The sequence below is a fragment of the Felis catus genome, chromosome B1 (assembly GCF_018350175.1).
Source record: "Felis catus isolate Fca126 chromosome B1, F.catus_Fca126_mat1.0, whole genome shotgun sequence".
Lineage (NCBI taxonomy): Eukaryota > Metazoa > Chordata > Mammalia > Carnivora > Felidae > Felis > Felis catus.
The window spans coordinates 18,711,914-18,733,309 of record NC_058371.1 but is presented as its reverse complement, the minus strand read 5'-3'; the positions used below and the strand labels follow the sequence as shown (position 1 = coordinate 18,733,309).

Sequence of the window (21,396 nt, the reverse complement as noted above, 5' to 3'; positions counted from 1 at the left end):
ACATACTCTCCCAACAAAAGGCCAATTATGACTTAACGTGGAACCCTTGTACACTGGGCTCATCATCAACCCCAGACTTTTAAGGAATGTCTCACTGTGCAAGCAACATACTGGATACGGAGGGTACTTGTTTCTAACAGACTTTCTTCAAGAGTAGGCTATTATATGTAAATAGCACCAGAAAAACAATCAAGGACCTTGATCTTAAGCTGAAAGGTTAGGTAATTTGGTGTGAGCCATTACAGAGATTTAAGTTATAATGATCTCTAATAATATCCGAATTGGAAATATGGCCCATTTAGGAAAACTCCACTAATGGAATCTAGTTAAGAAACCGAAGGCAGAAAATCGTAATACTGATCCCTTCTCTTGATAGGCCCTTTTATGTGCTTGACCAAAGCCTAAAATATTTTTCTCCTTAATCAGGTACTGTGTACTTTTATTTAATCTTATTCGTCCCAACAAAATGAGAGCAAGTCCATTGAAATGTTCCCTGGCTTTAAACGTATAATGGACTATCAGAGTTATATTTAGTGCTCTGCCCTGCAGACCATGATACCTCTCCACCACCATTGAAGGCATGCAAAACCTCATTATTGTTGGAAGTTGCCTCAAGAGGCCATAATGCTATGGACTGAATGGGGGCAAAAAAACTGTACTTCAGAATAAATATAATTTTATTCACTTATTTTCACTAGGTCTTCTTCAACCCCGTATCAGTTCTTACTGAACAGGTTTCCAATGTGCAAATAGTTTCAGACCTATGTGAAACTAAATGTCTAGTATGGAAATGGTGTCCAGTGACCATTGAGATTATTAGTGCCTTACTCTATAAATCTGTATTGCCATATGCTCATGAGGCAGCACTTGTCATGGCCCACGACCCGCTCACTGACTGCCAAAAAGTGGAAACTTAGAAGTTTTTCCTTAGAATCTAACCAGTTTCTCCCTCCCATTGAGTTCATCATACCTTATTTTTGTTCTTATCCTGTCTTGTGCCAGCATGGGCAACTATCCATGTGTCTCTATTACCTATGCTATTTCATTAATTGCTTTCTGATTTTTGCGGTTGCCACTGATTCTTCTTCCCCACTTACCTCCAACAGATGCTGGGTGTTTTCCTATCTTGAACTTTTGTAAAAAGAAGTTTTCTGGAAGTTTCCTCCATTTTTCTTCCTCCTAGTCAACACTCATCCTTTTGAAGTTATTAATCCAAATGTTTTCATTGTATGTCCTTTGTGTAACATTTGTGAATTACTGAAATGAGAATTTTCAAAAACATACAACAACAACAACAACAAGTAACACAGCAAGTTATAATAATTTAAATAGAAAGAGAGGAAGCATCAATTTGGGGTCACAAAACTTCTCTCTACTACTTAAGATTACTTCTAGCCTAGTAACTGAGGTACAGCTTCACAGTATTTTTTAGGAGTTAGTCTTAAGTAAGGGTCTTGCAAAAAATAAAATCTATAATAACATTAACTGCCTTTACTGGAAAAAGGATTTATGAACTACCACCTACATTCAGTGTGTTATTCCCACACAAACCCAGAAGGATCCTTTAACATTGACCAGGACCATTAGAATAAGCCTTTCAGTAGATATATGGTTCATCACAGATACTGTATTCCATTTTGGAATGGGGAAACCGACATGTTCTAAGTTAAAGTCACACTGATCTGTTCCATCCCACATCCCTCTTCTAAGCAAACTCCTTTAATAAACTCCTTAATACAATAACCATATCTTATTCATCAGTGACTAGAAGAATTATTTGCATATAGCAAGGGCTCAACTTATTCGTAAGTTGTAAATGAAAAAACAGAGGAACTATATTGTTATACAACCACAGTCTTTTATCTCGCTGGAAACCAAGTAATTATGTAGTCCAACTACCATGTATAGATGGTGAAGAAAATTGAGACAAATAAATTGAGTTGATCACCTGACTACTTGCTTACTACATGAGTCAGGTTGGGACTGGGAAACTGGGCCTCTGTTGTTCATACGCTACACTGCATCTCACTTGTTGACTTGTGAGTGGATGAAATTTTCCAGTTATCTCAATACAGTGAGTATTGCTAGAATATTTCAGAAGGAAATTGGACAGCTGTTATTATGGTGTGATGTGACAGGTATCTGAAATCACTGGCCACACTCATTATTGGGGATGCAGACTTCTTTACCATTGCTCACAACACATTTGACTGAGCTTAGTTCATAGATGAAGAAATTCAGACATAACTCGTAGACAAAGAGTGGGCCAGCCACCCCAAAATACATTACACCTACCCTTGGGGCACTGCACTGTCAGACATGATTTCTGAGATCAACAGCTCAAATAGCTTCTTCTCTGACCTGTCTCCTGCTGTGGAGATGACAGTAGGGATACACCCTAAGGTCTCCACAGTCACAACTGTCATCCACATGCTATTAGGGTTGGAGCACACAGAAAAAGAGAAAGTTTAAAGATGTGGTTAGAGCTTACTTATTGATGAAGGCAGTGGACTAGATGGGGACTTATTGGAAAAACATACTGCTTGAAAGCCTGATTTTAGAAATATGTCTTTCATTTCATATCAGTGTGGAAAAGATAGATTACTCAACAACTGGTTTGGGACAAGTGAGGGTAGCCATCTGGGAAAAAAAGAAGAAAAAGACAAAGTTGGATCTCTACCTAGTAAGTTATACCAATGTGTGTTCCAGATGTATGTATGTGTGTGTGTGTATGTGTGTGTATTTTCCCCACTCTAGTCATGAATTTATACTCCTATTATTTCCCTTTGTATTGCTTTTTTTTACTTCATTTATTTATATTATTTTATTTTTGAATGTGTTTGTGTTCTAGATCACCCCACATCTATTTAGCAAGTAAGGAGCATATTTGTTAAATATGTGGTCAATTATTGTGTCCAAAAAAATGAAGCACATCATAAAAAGAAATAATTGGTAACATAGAAATTTAAAATAGACTACTTAGAAAAGGCTTTTTAAAGCATGCTTCAGAGCTTAGACACCCCTAAAAGAAAAGATTAATAAATTTAAATAAAAAGTAAATACTTTTATACAGCAAAGTAAATAAAATAACTTTTATTTCAAGTTTTTATTTAAATTCTAGTTTATTAATATATATGGTAAAATTGGTTTCAGGTTAAAATAATTTTTTTTAATGACAATCTGGGAAAGAGAATTTGGAACACATGCATCAAATACCTAATCATAAATTACAAAGAGGACTTACATAAATATATACTTAAAAATAATAGCTCTTCAGGGTGCCAGGGTGGCTTAGCCGGTTAAGTATCTGATTTTGGCTCAGGGCATAATCTCAAGGTTCATGGGTTCAAGCCCCATGTCAGGCTCTGTGCTGACAGTTCAGAGCCTGGAGCCTGTTTGGATTCTATGTCTCCCACTCTCTCTGTCCCTCACCAGCTCATGCTCTGTCTCTCTTAAAAATAAATAAACATTAAAATAGGGGGCGCCTGGGTGGCTCAGTCAGTTAAGCATCCAACTCTTGGTTTTGGCTTAGGTCAATCTCACAGTTCCTGGGATCTAGCCTCACATTGGGCTCTGCACTGACAGTGCAGAGCCTGCTTGGAATTCTCTCTCTCTCTGTCTCTCTCTCTGCCCCTCCCCTGCTGACCCTGTGTCTCTCTCAAAATAAATAAAAGAGCTTAAAATTTTTTTTTGAATAATAGCTCTTCCAAAAAAATAATCACTCTTCTTGGGGCGCCTGGGTGGCGCAGTCGGTTAAGCGTCCGACTTCAGCCAGGTCACGATCTCGCGGTCCGTGAGTTCGAGCCCCGCGTCAAGCTCTGGGCTGATGGCTCGGAGCCTGGAGCCTATCTCCGATTCTGTGTCTCCCTCTCTCTCTGCCCCTCCCCCGTTCATGCTCTGTCTCTCTCTGTCCCAAAAAATAAATAAAAACGTTGAAAAAAAATTAAAAAAAAATCACTCTTCTTAATACTATATAACCATTTTAAAAATAACAGATCAATATATACACACTGACATGATATGATATCCATTATATGATATTAAGGGAAAATACATTTCTGCTCCCACAAATAATTTAAGTATAAATAATAAAAATTAGGTTCTAAGTGTATTTTTTTCCTATAAAAATAAGGTCATGCTGTAAGATGTTGGTAATGTATGTGTGTACATGAAGGCATAGAGAGAGTATGGAATTTCATGGATATGACACCAAAAGTATGGGCCACAAGAGCAACAGTAGATAAATGGGACTACATCAAACTAAAAAGCTTCCACACTACATAGGAAACAACAGAGTGAAAAGGCAACCGTTGGAATAGGAGAAAATATTTACAAACCATGTATCAGAATGGGTTAATTTCCAGAATGCATAAGGAAGTCTTATAAATCAATAGCAAAAAAACAAAAACAAAACAAAACCAAATTGCCCAATAAAAAATAAAGACTTGAATAGACATTTCCCTAAAAAAGATACACAAAAGAACTACAGGTGTATGGAAAGATGCTCAATGTCACTCATCATCAGGGAAGCATAAATCAAAACCACAATGACATATCACCTCACACCTGTCAGGATGGCCACTATATATAAAGAAAAAAAAAGGCAAGTGTTGGTAAGGATGTGGAAAAATTGGTACTATTGTACACTGTTGGTGGGAACACAAAATGGTAAGGCTTCCATGGAAAATAATATGGAAATTTCTTAGAAATTAACAATGGAAGTACCATATGATCCAACAATCCCACTTCTGGGTATTCATCAAAAATAATTAGGGGCTCCCGGGTGGCTCAATTGGTTGAGCATCCGACTCTTGGTTTCAACTCAGGTCATGATCTTGCAGTCGTGAGGTCAAGCCCTCTGTCAGTCTCCATGCTGACAGTGTGAAGTCTGCTTAGGACTCTCTCTCTCTCTCTCTCTCTCTCTCTCTGCCCCTCCCCACTCACTCATGCCCTCTCTCTCTCAAAATAAATAAACTGTAAAAGGATTTTCAAAAAAAATAATAAATGAAGATCTTGAAGAGGTACTAATGTTCCAATGTTCATTGCAGCCTTATTCACAAAAGCTGACATGTGAAAACAACCTAAACGTCCATTTATGTATGACAAAATAAAGGATATTATGGTATATATTCACAGGAAATATTATTCCACCTTTGAAAAACAGAAAATTCTGGGGCACCTGGGTGGCTCAGTCAATTAAGCTTCAGACTTCTGCTCAAGTCATGATCTCATGGTTCATGAGTAGTTCAAGCCCCCCGCATCGGGCTCACAGAGCCCACTTTTGATCCTATGTCTTCCTCTCTCTCTGCCCCTCCCTTGCTCACTCTCTCTCTCTTTCTCTCAAAATAAATAATTTAAAAAAAAAAGAAAAAAGAAAATCCTGTCATATGTGACACACTGGATGAAACACAAGGACATCATACTACATGAAATAAGCCAGTCACAAAAAGATAATACTGTATGTTCCACTCACATGAAGTATCTTACTTTAAAATATACTCAGGGACACTTGGCTGGTTCAGTCGGTGGAGAAAGTGACTCCTGATCTTGGAGTTGCAAGTTTGAGCCCCACATTGGGTGTAGAGATGACTGAAAAAAAATAAAAAATCTTTAAAAAGAAATAGACTCAGAATCAGAAAGGAAAAGGGTGGTTGCCAGGGGCCAAGAGAGGAGAAAAATGGGGAGCTGTTAATCAAGAGACATAAAGTCTCAGTTATGCAAGGTAAAGAAGTTCTAGAGATTTCTCTCACAACTTTGTGCCTATAGTTAACAATAGCGTATGGTACACTTCAAGTTGTGTAAAGGTGAATCTCATGTTACAAGTTCTTACCACAGTAAAATAAAATTTAAAAGGAAAGAAAATGTATGGAAGGGTACATACTGCTGTAGTGGAATTGGAGAATTGGAAGGCATCACTTTTACTTTGTTATTATATAAATTTTTGTATAAAAGTATAGTTTTGGGGTTTTTTTGGTTTTTGTTTTTGTTTTTGTTTTTTTTACTTCTTAATGTGTTTTCAACGTTTTGGCAGTAAAGAAATATTGGGGAATGGGGTCGGAGCAAAGAAATGTGAGGTGTAACTTGCAGTAAACCAATTAATGAGGTGATTTTCTTTAGGTTGAGGGATAAAAATATCTCAGAGGATTGGTTTCAGCTGTGATATAATAAAATGTCTGTAGTGGTTTTATGGTTTCAACACAGCTTTTATGTAACTAATAGGTATTGAGCTTCTATTATATATAGACAATGAGCTCAGTGCTCAGCAAGTGATATAAATACAACCAAAAATTCTCTTCTTTGAGAGCAGGAGATATATGTGCAAAAAAGAAGAAAGTACAAAGCATTAAAAGACATGTGCTTTAAGCACACATGGTAGTATTTAAATTTATTAAAATTTTGGCGTTTCAGTGGAGGGAAGATTTCATTTTTGCTGGAACAATCAGGAAAACTTGGGAGAAATGGCATTTGATCTAGACCTTTAAACTAAGGGTTTAAGTACATTTCAAAGGACTCTTGGAAAATTTGAAGAATAAAATACATAATCTGACAGTGGGTCAAAATATTACCATAACAAAAAGCCTAGACTGTAACATTATTTTTGTCTCAGAAATATTTTTAAATCTTTTTTAAAAATATTTATTTTTGTTTTGAGAGAGTGAGTGTACATGTGAGTGGGGGAGGGGCAGAAAGAGAGGGAGAGGGCGAATCCCAAGCAGACTCCATGCTCAGATGGGAGCCTGATGAGGGGCTCGATCTCACGACCATGAGCTCATGACCTGACCTGAAATCAAGAGTTGGACACTTAAGCGACGGAGCAACCCAGGCACACCGTCTCACAAATAGTTTTTAAAAAAACAATTCACCTTGGAAATATTCACTTTTCTTATTCTTTATAGGTAGCACTTTGGGCCTGCCAGTAACACCTGGAGACCAGCACTCCCCTGGAAGGCGACTGGATTCAGTTGAAAGCCACAACCTAACCATGCCTGCTGACTCATGCAGGTAGGAAGTCAGCTTCCAGAGCTTGGACCACTTACACAAGAATTTAAGGTGATGTTTGTTGTCTGTTTGTTTTTCTCAAGAGTAGACCCTTTTATTGTTCATCCCTTTGCTTTACACAAAGTTAATTGTTGAAAATGTACTTGCTCCAGGCTTCATGCTGAGTGTTTTATGTACTTTGTCTCTTAAAGAGAGAAGAAGAGAAGCCAAAGAGAAATTGTATGAGTTGAGATATGAACAGAAAACTTTTTAAAAGCTGTTCAAACAAATACTGAGAAATAAGAATAAAAAGACATAGTCTAAAGTGAGGATGGACTGTTAAGAGAGTCTAACTTCTTTCTCCTTTTAATGAGGATTATGGGGCTTGAGATTATTACAGACAATTTGAGCTACCATATGAATAGGATTACTATCAGTAAAGGATAAAGCTAGATTTATCTTTTAAAAAATCTTAAGGGGGCACTTGGCTGGCTCAGCATGGTAGAGGATGTGACTCGATCTCAGGGTCATGAGTTCAAGCCCCATGTTGGGTGTGGAGCCTCCTTAAGACAAAACACAACAACAACAACAACAACAGTAAGTAAATAAAAATAAAAAACCTTAAGAGTGCAAAAGTCACTTGCTTTTGTCCTACTCCTATCATAGGACACCCTTTACGAGCTGCCTGTCACTTAATTCTGCAGGAATTAGGAAATCTTTCCACATTCCAGGTGGTATACTATACACCTGGGGGATTAGATAAATATGAATGACCATTCCGTATTAAACTAGTATTTTATAGGTAGGAAACTGATGCTTATGCATATACATGTTGATCCCCATCCTTTTATTTACTTTTCTCTTAGGAAAATCTTAACGTTTATTCATAAGGCTCTTAATCTCTAATCATAAACCAGTATTTTTATGGGGAAAAACACCACAAGGCTGGCTAACACAAGTAGAGTGTTCTGGCTCTGTGCCAGGCACCATTCTCAAAACCTTACTTTATTTACTGATTTAATACTCCAGCAGCCCTATGGTATGGGTATTCTAGCACCATTTACAGATAAGAAACCAAACTGTGGCTATGAGTCTTCCCCTAGAGGCACAGAGGTGGCCTGACTTCAGAGTCCATGCTAGTGCCCACAGAGCAAGACTGCCATTTCCACGTGATTGAATCAGCCACAAATATTAAACTCAAGGTACTTACAACTGCAAACAAAAACAGGTTTGCTGAATGTGCAAGGATCCAGTCAAGTCCAGCTGAAGGTGGATGGGGCTGAGTCTCCCCTTCTCCCATCTACCTAATGGTAACTGGCTTCAGACACTGCCAGGGGGCGCTTCTCACAAGCTTATGTATCGTTTGCAGGCCCAGATTAGGGTCAGATGAGAGCACTCACTTTGGGGTGTATAAGTTTATGGCACACCTTTTTATTTATCTGTCACCGTACAAAGTTATTACCGAATTGACTCTATTCCCTATGCTGTACTAGGACATAGAAAAGAGCTAATGGAATCTCTTAAGAAACAAAATTGGTAATGCCTTCATTACCCTAGGCCTTTCTTGGCCTTTGATGCCCAACCTAAAAAGTATCTGTGAGGCTAGGGTGCCAATAGTTGGAGAGAACTTGAAAGAATGTGGGTCCTAGCCATGGGCACTCATGAACTGTAGGAATTCTTGTCATTTACCAGGCACTGCATAAGTGTCATTAAGGAAAATTACTGCACGTGTAAGAACTGAGCTAAATGCCTCTAAAGAGCTTTGACATGGTTGGGGGCAGAGGAAGGCAACATTGCTGTGATGACTGAAAAAACTAAGGAAAGATAAAGAAAGACTTTTAGGGGTAACGCACTCCCTAAAGACTGAAGTCTTTGCTGGCAGGGCAACTGGAGACACAAAACCTATTTTGTGGTCACCGGCTGGGCTAGGATTTAGGTTTTACATAAGCTTCCTTCTAGGTGTACCTTCATGCCTCCTTTAAATCCTGCTAGCCTTAGAGTTGTAGTCCTCAAACTTAGCTGCATATGTGAATCACCTGATGAGTTAGACACCTGAAGTCCATGACCTTTTCCTAGTGGTTCTGATTGAATTGTTAGTGTCCTAATTGGAATAGAGTATTTGGACTCAGCATCACCTAGAATTTGTTGGAAATGTCAACTCCTGGGCCCAGCCCAGTCCTACTGAATCAGAGTTTTTGGAAGTGAGGCCCAGCAGTCTGTGCATTAACAAGATCTCCAGGTGATTCTGACGCTTGGATTCTGAAGTTAGGAGGCCACAGATGAAGGCATCACAATGGTTACAGGTCTCCAGATAATTCTGATATGCAATGAAGTTTGAGAACCACACCGTTAATAAAACTACACTGCAAAGATGGGGTTCCAGGGCAGCTGAAGGCTGACCAATCGGTCATGTTTTCACTCTTCCTCTTATCAAAACCATCTGTCTACCCCCGGGTTAGAAACAAGAGTTCGCAGTATGAACATGGATGGTGAATAGCATCTAAGAGAAGTCTAGAGCAGGGGATTTCAAGCCCCAGACAACTTCTCAATGGAATAAGAATGAGTGACTAAGAAGATGAAAGAATGTGACCATGAGCTGATTGTGAAGACAAATCTGATCCTGCAAAAGAGTAGGTTGGAATGAGTGATTGTTTTTTCCATTCTTAATCTTTCTCTACCTCATGGAAAAGGACAACAGCTGCCTCTTTTCTACCTTGCTGAAGAGCTGAGCTGTTCCATCCCCTTACGCTACTTGAACCACCTGCAGTTGAAGGTGGTTACAAGTCTTGCTATGATGTTCTCTTAAGAAATTGGAAGGAAAGCCCACATTGAACCTGCCTCAAGGTCAAGGATATTTATGAGGTGAGAGATGTAACTTGCAGCTAGAGATGATGGCTGAGATAGCAAAGTCCTCACGACATGAACTTTTAGACTAATAATATGTGATCCTAACCAAGAGAAACTGAAGAGGTTCTATGTGATAGATCAGATGCTCCTTTGTGAGATTTGTTTTTCTCTCTTGGGCACATGAGTCTCACAGTGTTTACCATGGAGAAGGCAACAGGAATCTTCAAGGTAAGATCGTCTTATCTTTCAAAATTCCAGAGATTCATTCTTTTTAAATATTTTTTTAATATTTTATTATTTTTGAGAGACAGAGATGGAGCATGAGAGGGGCAGAGAGAGAGGGAGACACAGAATCCAAGGCAGGCTCCAGGCTCTGAGCTGTCAGCACAGAGCCGGATGCGGGGCTCACCCTCACAGGTCCTAAGATCATGACCTGAGCTGAAGTCAGACGCTTATCCAGCTGAGCCACCCAGACACCCTAGAGGTTCATCCTTAATCTTAATACTTTGGGTCTTTAATGTGATAAACACTTAAATTCCATTTCTATCCCTGAGCTGTCAACCATGAAAGTTTGAGATCCCCAAAAGATCCTTTTTGACTAGGAGTAATTTTCACTGTGTAACTCCTAAGTTTGCTATAACTTCTATTGTCATAGTTCTAATAGCAACCTCTAAGAGGAGTGAATTGATATTTTCTTTTCAGAATGAGATCCAAGAAATCCTGAATCTTTTATGCATATCCTTAGAGTCTGGTAAGAGAGCAGATCCTTTGCAAGAGAGAAATGAGCAGGTAGGTATACCTAGGGTCTGCTGAATCAGAATGGACACCGAGTCTAGGAGGAGTCTTCAGTGGGTCCAAGGCTGTACTTACATCTTCAGGCTCTAGCTCCACCTTTACCCGAGCATTCAAACAACAGTTTGCTCAAAAGCCAGGACCTGAACTGTACTCAAGGCTGGTAAAGTTCTGCCTCAATGGAATGATTACTGAAGATAGGTAAAATTCAAAATTAAACTAGCTATCAGGCATCCTTGGAATGACAAGACGACTAGACATCAACTGTCGGGCTAGAAACCACATGCTCTGTAATGCAAAATTAGAGAGTTGTAACATGAAAGTCACATTGGTTCCAATAAGACTCTGCTAGCACATTGAAGTTTTACTCCAAGTAAAATCAGTTGAAGGCTAAGTACACTAACACAGACAAATGCAGAAAAAGCCATCAATATGATAGATAACCTACCCACTGCCATGATGACAGTTCTTCACCCTATATTCTTCCTGGCTCAGTTCAACCAGGTACTGTCTTACAGATGTTTATTTGGTTCTATGTGCATTTTGTCCTTGCCATCCTACCTCCTCAGCCTCAACCCTTTCCAAGCCTGTCAGATATTTTTACTCCTTGAAAAAGCTGTTAAGATTTTTTTGTGGCTGTTCATCCATGAGTTTTTTCTTTTAAGGATGGTTAATATTTTTATAAACATCTGGTTCAAGTTGTATAGGGATTGAGTGCCCTGCTCCAACACTTATAAAAGTGCTATTAGTGTATGATTTGCAGAGTGATGGGTTGTGTTTTCTTTAGGAAAACACGTCACATCACAAATGCCTGTATATAGGGGCGCCTGGGTGGCGCAGTCGGTTAAGCATCCGACTTCAGCCAGGTCACGATCTCGCACTCCGTGAGTTCGAGCCCCGCGTCGGGCTCTGGGCTGATGGCTCAGAGCCTGGACCCTGTTTCCGATTCTGTGTCTCCCTCTCTCTCTGCCCCTCCCCCGTTCATGCTCTGTCTCTCTCTGTCCCAAAAATAAATAAAAAAAGTTGAAAAAAAAATTAAAAAAAAAATGCCTGTATATAGAAAATACATCATTCCATCAAGATCAAGCTAGATTTAAATGAAAAGGACGCTTAAAGAATCAAGGGAAAAAGTCGTGTAAAAATCTGTCAAGCGATAGGTGTATGTGAAGAGCAGGGAGGTACATCTTCATCTTCAGGAATAGAAAACTGGAAGGGCTACCAGGGCACTAATGTAGGAAACTTTAGAGTTCTACCAGGTTGTCTGACAAGATCTCAGCAAGTATCTTGGTGTACATATCTGGCTATTTTGCCATTTGAAGCAGGCTGCAAAGGAACTGCAAAAAATAAGTAAACAAAAAACATGCATAGGATGGGATTTATCAATCATGGTATGATCTCTGGTTCCTGGGTGGCCCTGACGAAGGCCCCTGGATACCTTCAGCCTCTACACTCATACCCAACTGAAGTTCTTGGCCCAATGTAACTTCATCTAAGCAAGAAACTAATTATTTCCTAGTGGGTTTGTACCTTTTTAAGCGAAGACTTTAGCATTTTTGTATTGAACATAGGAAATCTACTCAGTGTAGATTAATTATGCAAGAGAATGTGGCTTGGAGTAGTCGCCATGTAATTCCAATCACAACCTACAGGAGAGTCACTAAATTTGGATCTAAATATATACAAAGAATTGTAATATTTAAGAACTTGAGGTTCACTTGTTTTATTTTTTTATTATTTTTATTTTATTTATTTTTTTATATTAATTTTGGGGAGAGTGCAAGTGGGGGAGGGCAGAGAGGGAGGGCGACACAGAATTTGAAGCAGGCTCCAGGCTCTGTGCTGACAGCACAGAGTCCAACATGGGGCTCGAACTCACAAACAGCTAGATCACAACCTGAGCCGAAGTCGGATGTTTGCTCCACCAACTGAGCCACCCAAGTGCCCCTAGGTTCACTATTCTTAATAAGCTTAACTTCCCACAAGAATTTCATGCTTTGACTACCATTGAAGTAGTCAAAGATACTGACTAGATTAAATTGATAACTATAGCCTGTTTCCATGAAATAAAAACTCTACAAGTGGGACCAAACATAAGGCTCTTTGTGTGGTAAAGTTTGCTAGAATTATATAACAAGACTAAACTAAAAAGTAGAACTTCCTGAGTTTGGAGATTTTGTATTTATAAAACCAAATACCCTAAGTGCCCTTGAGGCACAATCTACCCCCAACTTGTGTTATATATGAAGGCCTTGTGGAGCCATAGACAACACCATGTGAAAGACTAATAAAAGGTTTGAAAGATTGAGACCAAGCACATCTAGATGATAGGGGGAAAGAGAAACACAGAGAAGTGTTTGTTCTCTACTTGATAATAGCTTTCCCTTCAAACACCGATCACTTTAAAGAATTCAAACATTTGTTTAACTGTTTGCCCAACAACCAGTGCCTTGAAAATGAGTCCAAGAGATGAATGACAGATTCCTCAGGGGGTACAGGGCATCCTGGCTTTCCCTGCACCTCCCCTACTTCCTGCCTTCGCAGCTTCAGCTTCCTTGGGGAACGATTTCCTGACCTCCTTGGATAACCAAGTTCCTCATCTCTTAGTCCTTTGTACCTCTCCTTCGTGTTGCAGCTTATTTTTTAAATTGTCTCTTGCTTTAGACTCTACTCTCCTTATGTCATTTTTTTTTTCAAACTCTTGTTCCTGACACACTGGAAGAAAGAGTTTGATGAAAATGTTTCATAAGCTGTGAGTCCCAAATTAACTTTTCCATGGAGAAGGTTCTCAGTCATTATTTTTTAATTGTGGTCATGATTCAGCAAACTGATAGATAGCAACCTGCAGGCTAGAAAACTAACCCATGACCATGAGAAATGTTTGTTTTCTTAAACCATTGCAGTGTAACAGCTCCATGTGTCTGGAAGCAGATAATTTAATAGTTGGATTTAAAAAAAAATGGGTGGATGAGAAGTTCAACTTTTATCTGTATGTTATAATTCCTTGTAAGGCTCCTTTGAAGGATTTCACTTCTTTTTTTATATACTTTAAAAAAAATTTTTAATGTTTATTTATATTAGACAGAGAGAGAGAGCATGCACGCGCGTGCACACAGCAGGGGAGGGGCAGAAAGAGAGGGAGACACAGAATCTGAAGCAGGCTCCAGACTCCAAGCTGTCAGCACAGAGCCTGATGCAGGGGGCTCAAACTCACAAGCAGTGAGATCATGGCCTGAGTTGAAGTCAGAAGCTCAACCGACTGAGCCACCCGTGCACCCTGAAGGATTTCACTTCTTAAAGTAGAAAATCATTGCTAAGAATATGTACTTGTTACTAATCATAAGATTGAGACATGCCACTAACTTCAACCAGCATGGAAGTTAGAACCTCAAGTTCTTAAATATTACAATTCTTTGTATATATTTAGATCTCTACTTAGGATCCAAATTTAGTGACTCTACTGTAGGTTGTGATTGGAATTTCACAGTTAACTGCTAACAGTCTAACAAAACCTTGTTAAAGCAGAATTCTTGATGTGTCCTCCATATCCAACTTAAGATGTAGAAATTGCCTGAAAAGTTCATTTCTAACCCTATTTCTCCTCCCAGGCACCAAGTAGCAGTGCACTGGTGTCTATATTAGTCTTACACTGCTGTGTAGCAAATTGCCCCAAATTTAGCAGCTTGAAAACACCTATTTATGGGCTTACAATTCTGTAGGTCAGAAATCTAGCATGTCATGTCCGGGTTCTCTGCTCAGGATCTCATGAGGCTAGAATTAAGGTGTTGGCAGGGACGTGCTCTCACCTGAAGTTTGAGATCTTCTTCCAAATGCATTTAGATTGTGGGAAGAATTTGGTTACTTTCTGTTGTACGACTGAGGACCCCATTTTCTTATCAAGTGAAGGATGGCTCTCAGTTCCTAGAAGCCATTCCTAGATCCATGCCATATATGCCCTATCCATCTCCTAAGCCACCCATCCCTCGTGTAGAATCTTTCTCCCCACAAAGAGCCCATCCCTGTTTAAGGGCTCTCTTGATTAACTCAGGCCCATTTAGGGTAAACTTCTAAGGTCTGCTGATTTGGGACCTCAATTATATGTGCAAAATCCCTTCACATCAGCATCCAGATTAGTGTTTGAAAAACTAGGAGAATGTATGGCGGGGGGGTAGGATTTTAGGAGCCTTTTCAGAGTTCTGCCTACCACACCATCCATTCTATATCTTATTTCAAGCAAGACTTAGTGAGGGAGTCTAATGAGGGAAGGTACTTAGGAAAAATAACTTCCTGGCATTGCCTAAACATCTTTGTAACTCCATCTTTGTTCACAGACACCATTTTAAGATTATTAACTTTCCCAAGTTGACTTTCAGTCTTGACTTTACCACAAAGATAGTTAGAATGGATAAGGATTTTCAGGTGAGGTTCAGCAATGGTAAAATTAAGCTATCCTAACAAGAACGTAGGCCTGGATTCTCCGTAGTTCTCTCATTTTCCTACTTCTCCAGGTTTGAACCAATTAATAAAGACCAAGGCTTATCCAAATAGGATTAAGATCAAATGGAACTATTCCTGACACATAGAGCCTAGATATAAATAGTGGTGTTTTTACTGCCCTCTCTTTCTAGGTACTGGCAGTTTTGAGAGAATTGTTTGGATTTGCAGCTTAGCAATATATTACAGTCCTTTTTTGTTCTTAAATCCAAGTAGTTTCTTTTTTTTTTTTTAATGTTTATTTATTTATTTATGAGAGAGACAGAAAGACAGAGAGAGAGGGAGACAGAGAATCGCAAGCAGTCTCCACATTGTCAGCACAGAGCCTGATGCAGGGCTCAATCTCATGAACCATGAGATCATGACCTGAGCCAAAATCAATAGTCAGATGCTTAACTGACTGGGCCATTCAGGTCCCCCAAGCCAAGTAGTTTAGAAAGCACAGATAATCTGCATTCTTTACCACTTTTTCTTGCTGTTACGCCCAGAATTCGTGATCCCCAAAGACCACCAGGGAGCCCAGTCCGATGCAAAAGCGAAGAGCCTTTATTCGAGATAGCTCGAGCTCAATCCCCTACCTGCACCAGCGCAGCGGTGAGATGCCGGAGAGAGAGAGAGCGAGTTTCAAAAGCACAAAGGTTTTATAGTGATCTAAGGGCAGTTGGTGGAGTAAAGGTCGTGGCCTTAGCCGATTGGCTGGGGAAGGGTCAGAGTCCCGTTGCGCAGGTTGCTGGGCGTGGTTTGAATGGGAAGTTTGAACGGGAATTTCTTTCTGCGGTTTTCCCGGAAAGGGGGCCATGTCGGGGACATAGTCACTCAAGATGGAGGACACAGAACAAAATGGAGTCGGCCAGTCTAGGTCCGCTCTTTCATTGCCTAAGCTCCTTCCTAGCTTCTGTCCCTAGCAAGGACACATACTAATGGTATACCCCTGGACCTGACTGTAGGATACAGTCTTTCAAAGCAGAAGAAAATAACTCTTCATCTGGGTCTCTGAAATGCTGGGCATAAAAGACAGATTTCATTCCCAGTTCATGTATAATTTCTTGTAGTTATTCCACAGAGGTCTTTCCTTCCTAGCTTCAACTCCCATCCCCCAGCACTTCCCCAAAAAGAAGACAAAAACAAAAACAAGCAGGATGATCACTCTAAATCCCATATCAAGCCCTTTATGTTGGGCCTTCCAGACCTTAACTTTGGGACAATCAATGTATTGGAGTTAGCTTCAGCCATGAGTAACAGTAAAAAAACAAAATAATGGCAGGTTAAATAAGGTAGAACTTCTTTTACTCATTTAACATCGGGAAGGCACAACGGGTTCAGGGACCTAGACTCCTATTTTTTGTTTCTCTGACATGTATAGCTTTTGTCCTATAGAATATCTGACTCAAGACAGCTGCTGGAGCTGATTACGTTCACATAGCTCTGGGCACGGCTATTTATAAAGTTGCCTTTTTCTCAAAGCCAATAGTTTGGGCAATCCTTTATAGCAGTTGATGACAGTCTTTTTTTTTTTTTTTCTTTTTTAACGTTTTATTTATTTATTTATTTATTTATTTATTTATTTATTTATTTTAAAGGTTTTTTTGAATGTGTATTTATTTTTGTAGGATAAAGAGACAGAGCATGAGCAGGGGAGGAGCAGAGAGAAAGGAAGACACAGAATCCAAAGCAGGCTCCAGGCTCTGAGCTGTCAGCACAGAGCTCGATGTGGGGCTCGAACTCACAAACCGTGAGATCATGACCTGAGGCGAGTGGAAGTCAGACACTTAACTGACTGAGCCACCCAGGCACCCCAAACGTTTTATTTATTTTTGAGACAGGGAGAGACAGAGCATGAACAGGGGAGGGTCAGAGAGAGGGAGACACAGAATCCGAAACAGGCTCCGGGCTCTGAGCTGTCAGCACAGAGCCTGATGAGGGGCTCCAACTCACAGACCGCGAGATCATGACCTGAGCTGAAGTCAGCTGCTTAACCGACTGAGCCACCCAGGCACCCCGATGCCAGTCTTTTAACAAGTATACTTCCTGGTCCTGAAAGATGTCTTAGGTATGACTTTAATGTATAGAACAGGCTTTTTGAGTCCCCATTCCATGTGAAGGTTCAAAGATGCATATCTTCTAGTGATAGTGAGCAAGTAGGTCTTAATATCTTGATGATGGAGATGTTATTGAAAAAATATTTCCTTTCTGAGTAGGGACATGATAGAGACAAGAGGTCTTCAACTTCTAGAATAAGCATCTCAGTAATAAAAAATTAATAAAATTAACAAATTAAATAAAAGTTAAAAATTAATACAATTACGTTTCTAAAGGCTGAATATGTGTGCCTCAATATAAATTAGTTACCAATCTAATGTGTATTGAAAGAAATTAAAGGGGCATAAAAATGCTCTTTCTCATTTCCCTGTAACCACTCTGTATCTCCTCTACCACTACCAGTTGCACACTCCCTTCTTCAGAAAGGCGATGCCTTGACTCTGCCCATGGAGCACAACTGTGGATGCGCGGAAGAAGGAAAGGATACTCCTACAGAGAGAAATTTCTTGTTACCACCTGGTTCTTGCATTTCATACAGCCTCTCATATGCTCACGTGTACACAAAAGATGGTTATAATGGTTCTTATTTTGCAGATGATATTCAGTAGTCAGGGGCTTGCTGAAGCCCATGGCAGTTAAATGGCAGAGCTGGAATCAAAATCCACTTTAGTCTAACTTCATCAGTTAGATATGACAGTCTTCTTAATGTGTGGCCTCTGGCAAAAATCTGACTTTCATTTGCTCAGAATCTTAACTGACCCCAACTGTAGCCAGCCCATTTGTTTTGTTGAAGATACTCTATTGTCAAAACAGAGAGGGCTTGCTTGTCCTGTGTTGGACTAGGTGAGGTAAAGGTGACCTCTTAATCTTATCTAGGAGGATTATCTTCCTTTCCAAGAGTAAAAAACTGATGGGTTGGGTTTAGATCACCATTGATCTACAACAGAAAGGCAGCTGTACTACCACAGGAGTCTGCCATGAATGTTTATTCCTACACTTGATCTTGGCCAAAAGGCCGAGAAGCGATTGTTTATTCCTAAATAATAAAGAAACAGTTGAGCATAGACTTCTGAACCTCTTGGGAGTTGTGGGGAGCAGGCCAATGAAAGTTAAGCCCCTGCTTCTGATAGAACAGCCTTGGAAGAGAAGCCAGAGAGTAGCTCGTCCTTCCTGAAGAATAACAAGGTGGCTGATCTTAAACCACATCCCGGCTCCTTTCTGAAATGAGGCAAAGTGGTTCTACTGTAGCAGAAATGAGCCCAGGAGTAACAAATAACATCCTGATTGGCACCAGGCATCTTCACCCTCCCCAGAAGCTGAGAGTGTGATACTTGGGGCCTGAGGTGAGGGGACCAGTGACTAACGCATGTGATAGGACCGCTCATGAAAAGAGCTGTGAGGACCATGACTTGATCATTTTGTTCTCTAACAATGGAGAGACGGAGAGTAAAAAAAAAAAAAATTTCTTCAGGAACTGTTTTCTTTTAATGTTTTTATTTTGTTTTTGAGAGAAAGAGGGAGTGCAAGTTGGGGAGGGGCAGAGAGAGAAGGAGACACAATCTGAAGCAAGCCCCAGGCTCTGAGATGTCAGCACAGAGCTCCTTGCGGAACTCGAACCCATGAGCTGTGAGATCATGACCTGAGCCAAAGTGGGACACTTAACTGAGCCACCCAGGCAATCCCAGGAACCTTTTATTTTTTAATCAAGAGCATTCCTACATAAAAATTTAACACTTTAAAATGATCTGTGCTCTCTATAATGTTGTTACTGCAGGCCTATAGAAGAATCTTGTGGTAAATTGTAATGCAAACTTGAGGCATTTTCTCTTTTAAACTGGCAAGGTACTTGATTAATGCTTAATAGAGGTAATGAAGTATCATGAAATTTGCCGTCAGACAGGCTGTGACTCAAACCCTAGATCTGTAATTTCTGTTACTGCTTTGGGTCAATTACTTAACCTCTAAATCATCAGCCATATCAGCTGTAAAATGTATTCTGATACCACCTGCCTCACAGGACTGTGGGATATATAAACTTTCCTTAGCACACTATAAAAAATTATTTAGCACACTATATAACACAATGACTAGTATTATCTTAAGTTAAAATGTGTAATCTTCTAGGATTAATAATTTACTAATTACTTAAAACCTAAAATAGGTGTTTTTTTTTTAACATTTATTTATTTTTGAGACAGAGAGAGACAGAGCATGAACGGGGTTGGGGCAGAGAGAGAGGGAGACACAGAATCGGAAGCAGGCTCCAGGCTCTGAGCCATCAGCCCAGAGCCCAACGCGGGGCTCGAACCCACGGACCGCGAGATCGTGACCTGGCTGCAGTCGGACACTTAACGACTGCGCCACCCAGGCGCCCCAAACCTAAAATAGGTTTTAAGAGACTACAAGACATGAGAATTTTGCTTGATGTTTTACCTTTCGAGACAAAGATTGTGAAGGTTTCCTGTAAGAATAAAATCTTATGAATTATGAAGCTTGGGATGATGAGAATAAATGACAGAGTAATTGATAAAATCTTCACAGAAGTTGGCTGCATCAAAGCTTAGAAAGGAGGAGGGGGTAAGAAAAATATTGAATAGAGAAGGAGATTGTTCTGGCTGAGAAGGGGAGGGGCACACAAAAATGAGTGGGGTCTACCTGGGGAATGTGGATTTAGCAGAGGGAGTGGATGGGAGTGTTGAGATAAGGAAAAAGATGTACTTAAAATTCCAAAGGGTGGAGCCAGGTTTTGGAAAATCAGATAGCAAGCAGTAGAATTTCTCATTGTCCTGTCAGCATTTTAAAAAATAAATAAATCACTCTAGTATGGTGAGCAGGGAATTGACTGATGCAGTGAACGTCTTCCAGAGGTAGAACGGTAAAACTCGCGAAGTCGTGCAGATTTCCTGTCCACTGAGACCGACTATGAACTATTGGATTGTCCCCTGACTTCCCACCTGTGACGCGTTCCTCAAGCTGTTATTTCTACTCTTGACTTTTCTATCCACAACTAAAGCCATGATCACCTTCTTTAGTAAATATCCTGAAAACTAACAACGAACTCTGGTATTATTCTTTAGTGAAAATACTTAATGATTTAAGATGAAATGGTATGGCTAAGGCATAAACACAATGAGATTCTAGGGTAGTGGCTTCTAGGAGGATTTCTTCCTGTGGAAAGTATCTATATCTATATACCTATATCACTAATTAAAAAAATAATAATAATAAGAGGCTACTAATGTAGTATCACCATTTCAGACCTTGGAGGCAGAACAAAATACTGACCCACCCAAAGAGATTAAACCTCCTGACCAAGGTCACTGGCACATTAAAATATGAATTAAGACTCCACCCAGATCTATCAAATCAGACTGGGGGTGGAGCCCACAAGTCTGGTTTAATAAACTCCTATGATTCTAATGCTCACTGAAGTTTGATAACCACTATCCTAGATTTATTATATGGATAGAATTTGAAACTTCACAGGTTTCCTACATGATGGTGAGAGGTGAGGTCCTGGGAGCAGCTGAACAGATAAAAGCCCTTCAGTCACCACTATTCTGGCTTTTTCCCTGAAGGGAAATACTCAGGATTACAAAGAAAGTGAGATTTTTTTCCTGAAGACCATTTCCTTCCTTATGGTTTTCTTTAAATATCTAGACTTGATCTTAATATTGTGAAAGTTTTAGTGTATATACGAAATGTAACCTTATAAAAGAATAAATAAGAAAGCGAGGGCAGAGGGGGAAAGATGAAATTAGGAAAAATGAGATAAATGTTGGTAACAGTTTAGCACATAGTCAACATTCTAGGGAAACAAAGTATTCTCCAACTTTCCTTTCTTTTTTTCCTGTAAAAATATTTAATCTCTATTCTCTCTTTCTCTGGTTTCCCTTTAACTTTGTGCTGGTTTGATTCTAAACATTTCTTCAAAATATTTATTGAGCATCTACTGAGTCAGGTGCAAATATAGGGCCTCCAAGGAATTGTAATTTCTTGTGGATGGAGAGTGAACAACAAATATATTTGTTCATGCATAAAATTAGATAACAAAGAAAACGAAAGGATATAAATAGTGGGAGGGTATTTCCAATGGCGTAGTTCTAAAAAGGCCTCTCTGAAGTGATATTTGAGCTGAGAACTGAAGGGAAGAAAGAAGGAACTAGAAGTATAAAAATATGACAGAAAAGCATTGCCGAGTGAGGAAGCAGAAAGGGCACAGATGAATTTATCATAACTGGAATGGAC

At 39.7% G+C, this 21,396-nt stretch overlaps 1 protein-coding gene across 8 annotated transcripts in view; it reads left to right on the top strand.

The window, feature by feature from the left end:
• TRIML2 (tripartite motif family like 2) overlaps positions 1-21,396 on the top strand; it is a 40,696-nt gene that overhangs the window by 345 nt on the left and 18,955 nt on the right. The window contains exons 1-3 of one of the 8 annotated variants that reach the window (XM_045055247.1): positions 6-2,074; positions 2,587-2,683; positions 6,897-7,002. In XM_045055247.1, coding sequence (XP_044911182.1) covers positions 2,048-2,074; positions 2,587-2,683; positions 6,897-7,002 — 230 coding nt within the window. In that variant the 5' untranslated portion in view covers positions 6-2,047. Of the gene's footprint in view, positions 1-5; positions 2,075-2,586; positions 2,684-6,896; positions 7,051-7,081; positions 9,841-10,527; positions 10,615-21,396 lie in introns of those variants that run through there. The other 7 variants (XM_045055252.1, XM_045055251.1, XM_045055248.1 and 4 more) reach the window with 7 other exon arrangements.